The 7,903-nt window shown below is 43.0% G+C and overlaps 2 protein-coding genes across 2 annotated transcripts; both read left to right on the top strand.

Annotated features, from left to right (window-relative positions):
* Positions 4,112-4,652, top strand: LOC8068780. Its single transcript, XM_002437785.2, has one exon. The coding sequence runs from the start codon at positions 4,190-4,192 to the stop codon at positions 4,544-4,546; it is 357 nt and encodes a 118-aa protein (XP_002437830.1). The 5' UTR covers positions 4,112-4,189; the 3' UTR covers positions 4,547-4,652.
* On the top strand, positions 5,719-6,861 carry LOC110431381. The gene is made up of 4 exons (XM_021450464.1): positions 5,719-5,823; positions 5,951-5,983; positions 6,105-6,297; positions 6,383-6,861. Exons 2-4 carry the CDS (start codon positions 5,952-5,954, stop codon positions 6,677-6,679), a joined length of 522 nt encoding a protein of 173 aa, XP_021306139.1. The 5' UTR covers positions 5,719-5,823; position 5,951; the 3' UTR covers positions 6,680-6,861.

Here is a 7,903-nt window from a genome sequence, read left to right as displayed (position 1 = left end):
AAGGGGAAAGGGGGGTGCGGAGATGTATCACGTATCAGCCCGTTCCGTAACTGCGAAGACGCTCCGTAAAATAAATAAAACGAACGGTCAAACATGATATCCAAAAGTCTAAAACATCACTCTTTTTAGTACGGATGGAGTAGGTTCAACTGCTTGCCCTGTCAGTGTCAGTATATACCACTGTATATATGTACCGTTTTGTTCGGGGTTTTGCAGGCACGCAAAGTCGTATTAAAGAGTATTATAAGACAGGCTAAGGTCGTGTTTAGTTCCCGAAGAAAAAAATTCGCGACACTGTAGCGCTTTCGTTTGTTTGTGGTAATTATTGTCCAATTATGAAGTAACTAGGCTCAAAAGATTTGTCTCGTAAATTTCGACCAAATTGTGTAATTAGTTTTTATTTTCGTTTATATTTAATACTCTATGCATGCGTCTAAAGATTCGATGTGATAGGGAATCTTAAAATTTTTTGTATTTTTAGATGGAAGTAAACAAGGCCTAAGGAAGTAAGGATTGTTTCTTCCTGTTCCCTTTTCCACGACGTGCGTCATGATCTTCCGTGCATGCATGGGAACTTCTTTAAAATATTTCCATGCAACGACGTAGGAGGAGTGGACGATGAAAGTCGTCATCGGGCGTACTACTTCCAAGTCAAGTCGTCGTCAGGAAGACCACCGTGCCCGGCAGTTTTGCATGCATGCATAGTTGCATACGTTGATACAGCAGGATATACACACGCTAGCGCAGAGACGGCTTCATGAGGTATACTCCTTCCTTCCCGACGAAGATTAGCAGTGCTCTGCTCTCATGTCATGGGTAGAAAAAGACCACCGCGTGCATCGACTCCTTAGCACTACCGTGCACCACCAGAATATGCGACCTTGTATAAGTATTAATATTTTTTTATATATATTTTACCAAAGTGAAATATGTATGGTTTATCGAAAGCGATACTCCCTCCATCCCTTTTTATATGTGGTTATTGAGTGCCTTCGTTATTGAATAATTATTGCAGTCACACAAATCACACCAGGCGGCAGCAGATACTCTATTTTACATGAAAAAAATCGATGAGCGTAGCATGTTTACTAATAGCTAGACTAGTATAAGTTCTCTACGATGTCGTCCTTCGAGTGGAGTGATTACACAAGTGAATGCATGGTAATAATAATCATCTCAGGCGTCGCCGGTAGGAGCAAGGAAGAGTGCGTAGAAGCCGCCGACCACCGTGAAACAGACAGCAGCGGACACTGGCCACCACGGCATGAGCGCCGAGACCCGCCAGGAGAACATGGCGGCGAGCAGCGTCGTGGTGATCCAGACGGCAGCCCTGGCCCCGTCCCCTGGCAGCGGAGCCTGCGGGCGACGTCTCGAACCGCCGCAGGGAATAGAAGAGGAGGACGAGCTGAGGCCGGCGTACGACGTGGCGACGAAGGCGGCTGTCGCGGAAGCGTCGTCGTCGTCGTGTGCGCGAGACCTGCGGATCGATCGCCGCGATCGTGTTGGCCGTCAGCAGCATGAAGCCGATGTATGCAGCCGGCTAGCCGCTGATGGTGACGCCATGCTGCCCGTCGCTGGCTCTGGTCCAGTAATGTTTGCTTAATTGCTTCTCAAGGAGCGTGCATGATTATAATGTCAAATGGATGGGACGCTATATATCCGTACCACAACCAGATTTTTCAATTTCTCCTAGTAGTGTGGGGTTCTCCTAGTGTTTTAGCATTTAAAATTTAGTATAAGCTTTCCCTAGTAAATACCTCCTAGTGAGGATTCCCTAGTGTTTTGATTAGTGGTAGTGTTTTATTACTAACTAAAAACACTAGGAGAACTCCACCATTTTGGTAGTATACGTTACTTGTGAGTACACGGCAAGGTGGAGGTGCCGTGGGCGACGCGCCTGGTATATATAGGTTCGTTCATTGGAGGGTTTCATGACGTTGTTTCCAAGACTACATGTCATGTGAAATAAAATAAAACTTGAATGAAATACCCACTCTTAATGAAGAGTTTTATTTTATAGTTTTATAGGCATTTAATTCCAAGCCTCATAGATAGTTGGTAATCGTGTCAAGAGAGTTTCATATAGATGAAACACATTTCTTCTCTCTTTTTAAATACAATGCCATATCATAAAAAGCCTATGTAGCAATCTATTTAATGCAAATGAAACTCTCGTAAAACTCCCATTGAGACTAGCCTTAGGCTTTGTTTTTCGTCTCAAAACTCTTTCAAGATTTCTCGAATCTTGCAGCATATGTATCAAACATTAAATATAAATAAAAAATAACTAATTGCATAGTTTGTTTGTAATTTACGAGATGAATCTTTTTAAGCCTAGTTAGTTTATAGTTAGACAATAATTAACAAATAAAAACAAAAGTCCTACACTATCTAAAACAATGAACAAGAGTTTGATGGAGATGAAACTTTCTCTATTTTCATAAAACTATTATCCTCTATTTTTTTCATTAATACAGTGTTGCATTAACATATTTAATGCGTATGCATGAAACTATAATGAAACTCCTGTTGAGATTGGTCTTAAACAAGACCTTAGATTTCAGATAGCTAGGCTGACTGCATCTGTTTGCCTGAATACGTAAAGCTTAACTGCATCTAGTTCCTCCTAGAAGTCACTAATCCTTGCTCGCCTAGATTTGTTCCAAGTCAGTAGTATTTTCAAACTTTGACCAACAACCATCAGTATTTATAGTTTTATTTATTACGTCACAAGAACCACGAGATTCACCGTAAAAAAAACACTTTCCATTAGACTTAGTGTTCGCTTAGTAGCACGGTTTATTAGCTATTGTACAATGAATCTGTTTATCTGGCAAAAAAGTTATAGTTAAAAATATTTCATTGATTTATTATGAGAGGAAAATAATGTTGAATGACCAGTAAATTTGGCAGATAAACTTAAGTGAACAGGCACAATGTTTACTCTCATAATAAATCAGCGAATAGTATCAGCATATTAGTCTTATTTCTTTTGAGACCATACATTGTTTGCTATAGTCATCAAAATTGTTTGACTTCAGACAATTGTATCTGTAATCGGTGCAAGTACTAATCCCTCGCTAGCAAATCGATAATTGTTTTTTTTAAGGAAACAGGAGAGGGCTCAAGGACCTCTCCTGAAAATTTATTTTTCAAAAAAAGTAACCAAGTGGATTACAACGCAGGAAAAAGAAACAAAAAAACAAAAACTTACACCTAGGACCTGAGGGAAACAGGTTCAAGAAACAAAAGAAGATAAGAAAATCAAAGTGATTACACAGCGTTCTCTAACCAGGATTCAATAGCCGGGAAGTACTTCTTCTTGGCTCTCGAAAGGAATTGCGTCTTGTTCGCCTTCCATCCACTTCCAGGGATCAGGAGGACTCGCGCGTGTCTCCAGCGGGGATGCTAGCTTCTCCATTCGCCGGCCGGCCGGACGTGTACTCCACCTGTGCTCTTCATGGTGGTTGAATCAGCTAAAATCACAGCCGGGCCGGCCGGACGGCGACCGGAGGCCGAATGGTAGCGCCGAGTGGCAGGATTGAGACTGAATCCTGAATAGGTCGTGAACAAGTTGACAACTGAACAGAGCTGTCTGTCGCCGGCCAGTTTTTTTTTTTTTTTGCAGCACAGCAGGTAGCGAAGGGTGAGGTCTGGACTCTTGTCCAATGTGGCCGCTGTCGGCTAGTGTGATCCGGCAGGCCGCCGTCGTCGGAGAGGAGAGCTAGCGCCGCCGTGCAGAACGACGACGACTTGTCGCGTTCCGTGCTGGAGCCTGGAGGATTTAGATTTGCCCTTTCCCACCTCCGAAAAGTTCCCAAAAATTTTTGGCTCGAGACATTGTAGCACTTTCGTTATGTGCTGCAAGATGTAATGTGATAATAAATTTTAAATTTTTTTTAGTTTTTATGGTGAACTAAACAAGGCCAAACACTGGCGATGATCAGCACAAATACGTGGCGCCTAGTAGACGGCACGAGGTCCACGCGTAGAAAATTTTGATTTTTTTTTCTTTTTTTTTTTCGTGTGTGTGTGTTGTGGATGCGGTGCCCAGTTTGGTCATGTCGTTCAGTCCGTGCCGTGTCCAAAGACCAAACTCGACACGGAGTCTTTTGTACCTGCCCCTATATATGAACTCTTGCGCCGTCTTCGTCCCCGTCTCCGCGCGCGGAACATCGTTCGACTTGACATGGCCGACCGAGGATACTCCACCTTGACAAAGGTAGGCTTGGGCGCCCTGGCCTTCAACTCGGCGCTGGCCATCTACAAGTCCTGGGGCGCCGACGCGACCGCCGTGGGGTTCGTGCTCGCCGCCGACGTCGCGCTGTGGCTGCTCTTCCTCTGCCTCCGTCAGTTCGAGCAGCGCGGCGGCACGGGCAGGGATACTACCAAGATCAGAGCCGCGGTGTGGGCGCTCACGACGCTCCTCACGGCCATGTTCGCGTCCAGAGTGGCGCCGCTCATGCCGACGCCGGTGGGCGCCGCCGTCTGGGTCATGGCCGTCGCCACGGCCGCAGGAGGCTTCTGGGCGTTTTTTCTCAATTGATTGTTGTTGATCGATCATTCAGCCATAGTCGAGACACTGTTACTGCTGTCGGATGTGCTCATTATTTACCTTCTTCCTTTCTTCTGCAATGTAATTGTATTTGTATTTTCCCTAGGGCACTAGTTGGGCCGTGTTTTTGTCCGAAAGAAAAATTTCACGACACCGTAGCACTTTCGTTTGTTTGTGATAACTATTATTCAACCATGGACTAACTATATTTAAAAAATTTGTCTCGTAAGTTTCGACCAAACTATACAATTAGTTTTTATTTTTGTTTATATTTAATACTTCATGCATGCGTCTAAGATTCGATGCAACGGAGAATTTTGAAAAAATTTTGGTTTTTGGGTGGAAGTAAACAAAGCCTTAGACTATCTCCAACAATCGTCACCCAAAATATAAGACCTATTTGTCCTTTGGGTAGCGTAAAAGATCCATACCTATTTTTAGTCTTCTCCAACAACAAGAACTAAAAGAGAACACTCTCTGCAAATGGGTCTCAAAGAGAGAGGGTACCCAAATTTAGGTTATGTCTCTCCTAATACCCAAAATAGGTCTTCTGTATGGGTACTCTATTGGGGGCTATAAGTATTGTGTTGAAGACCTATTTTAAGTTTGGGTTCCCAAATAAATCTCGTGTTGGAGGCAGCCCTAGGATAATAAGGCCTTGTTTAGTTTCGAAAAGTGAAAAGTTTTTGTTACTGTAGCACTTTCGTTCGTTTGTGACAAATATTATCCAATCATGGACTAACTAGGATCAAAAGATTCGTCTCGTGATTTACAGTTAAACTGTGTAATTAGTTTTTGTTTTTGTGTATATTTAATGTTTCATACATGTGCCACAAGATTCGATGTGACGGGAAATCTTGAAAACTTTTTGGTTTTCAGGGTGAATTAAAAAGGCCTAAAAGTATGAGCTTGTTTACACAGGTTGCGTGGTGGCCAGTGTTCGGTTCAGGTTCGGCCGACCAGTGACCCAATTTTTTACAATTTGGCCTTTTTTTTGAAAAAAGTTCACAATTGGACCCCTAGAAAACTTAAATGCAGAAATGGACCCAGGGGGTCGGCGCCATGCATCATGGCGCCGAGGTTTCACGTCTCGGCGCCATGGATCACGGCGCCGAGGTCCTGGACTGCCTTCTCACGTGGATCTGACGTGCCTTCTCATATTTTCATCTCCCCTCTCGGCTCTTTCTCTCCAAAAACCGAGCACGAATTTGGATTCAATATTTGGACCATCAAAAGTTTGATTTGTTCCATAGATCTTGAAGAGCCAGGTATACTCTTTCACATATTAGTTTTTGACTCATTGATTTGACCTATATTACACGTATGTTGTAGACTTAGATAAACCATTTATAGTTTTTTGAATGGATGATTAATATTTTTCTTATGCAATCGTAGAATGCCACGTCGTGGAAAAAGTAGCAAACCAAGGTAACCTTTCGACATGTTTCGATAAATTTCATTCGTTATTATTTATCATTTGGTAAATTGTAGTTTTCGGTTCAATCGTTATTTGCTATGACTTCTTAGAATTGAATTATTTGAACTGTAGCTATGGCCGGACGACCGGTAGTCCGTACATCCACAAGCCGCTTCCTAGCGGTGTTCCAGTACCTATGTGCTTTTGTGGTGATCCTTGCAAGGTAGAAATTTCGGAAGACGAGGAAACCTATCGGCAGAGGTATTGGATGTGTTCGAATTTTGCCTGGGAGCCTACGCCAAAACAACGCCGCAGTAACTTTATTGTAAGTTATTTTTTCTATTGTGCACTTATTAATTTGTGTCCTACGAAGCATGATTTAAATTTTTGAACAAATATATTTGTTGCAGACCCCTCCACCATTGTGTGATTTTGAGCAGTGGATCGACACTGAGGTTAAGGGGTCCGACAAGCGGCTTCTACAAGGCCTAAAGGAGTGGGATGCAGAGCGTGCAGAGATATTAGAGAAGAGACGTAGAGAGGAAGCTCAAAAGAGGGAGCACAAGGAAGAGGAGGAAAGAAGACGTGTTGCTGCGGCTCGGGAGGAGAGGGAAAAGAAGCTTGAGCGTGTGCGCCGAGCGAAGGCAGCGATTGATGAGAATCCAGATGCCCAGAGGAAGGGAAAGTGGCCTCGTTGCACTCAGTAGTTACATTACCTTCTTGTTCTTTGTTTGGTTCATGGACAATATTGTTTTGTGTTGGACTTTTCAATTTGTTTTTATGTAATGCACTTTAGCAATTTTAATTTGGTTTCATTATTAGTAGACAATATTTTTATTTGAGTATTGCATAGGCAATGAAATGAGGATAATTAGTTGAAATAGAAGTTAACGAACTAGTATATTGCATAACTAGTAGCACACATCACATTGAATGGCATGTCAAAACATGCACCAAACAAGGGTGCAGAGGTCCGAGACTAAACCTAACATGTCTTAGGTAATTCAAGCAATTAACAAGCACAGGGAATGGCATGTGAGAACATATACCACACAAAGGTACATAGTTCTTTCGACTAACCCTAACATGCCTTAGGTGATTAAACCAAACAACAAACATATGGATGTGGCCTGTGAATTAGTTCAGTTCTACCTAGTAGTGTGGCAACATAGCAAACTGTGTTGCCCCTTCTCCATAGTATCCTCCCGTTGTTGGTGGTGGTGGTGGGGGTGGTGGTGAAGGAGGGCCCTTGTTCTTGTGATTAGGGCATGTGCAGTATGGATCACTGCATATTGTGTTTTGGGAGCCAGTAGCATTGTTGTTGTCGTCCTCTTCGTCGTCCTTGTAACCACAGCTAACTTCCGTTTCTAAATCAAAGATACGGTCCTGCAGGTAGTAGATGTACTCTGCATGGGGATGAATAGGTCTAGGATCGACCCATCTGGTGAAGCCACAGTTCTCTTTTGACAAGGATGACTGCAATAAGTATGTAGCTTTAGCACAAGAGAGTATCTTATTGAAGGTTGAATTAGTAATATGACTTACCCATGCTCGTGGACATTTGAAGAAACGACGCCCTCCATCTATCCCCTCTGTGTACATCTGCACCAAACAATCCTCACCATGCATACATTTTGGCCACTCTTCTTTTCGGTCATCATATGCCCTCAGTGGTGCCTCTTTAGTAAAATCATGTTTGCTCTCAAGGGGGAACCTATCATAAATTGCTTCCTCAAAGTCTTTAGGACCAAGAGGACCCTCCCAAAGAAAGGGATTACCCTTCATCGCCGCCTTTCCCTTTCCCTTCCCTCTAGACGACCCTCCAGACATTTTTACTTGAACTGAACTATCTCAAGTGAGTAGCAACGCTCTCACCACTGCGTATATATATAGGAACCCAATAGTTGGTAGCCGTTGTAGTATATAATAAA

Source organism: Sorghum bicolor, chromosome 10 (genome assembly GCF_000003195.3).
Source record: "Sorghum bicolor cultivar BTx623 chromosome 10, Sorghum_bicolor_NCBIv3, whole genome shotgun sequence".
Classification (NCBI taxonomy): domain Eukaryota; kingdom Viridiplantae; phylum Streptophyta; class Magnoliopsida; order Poales; family Poaceae; genus Sorghum; species Sorghum bicolor.
This window is presented reverse-complemented; position numbering and strand designations above follow the sequence as displayed.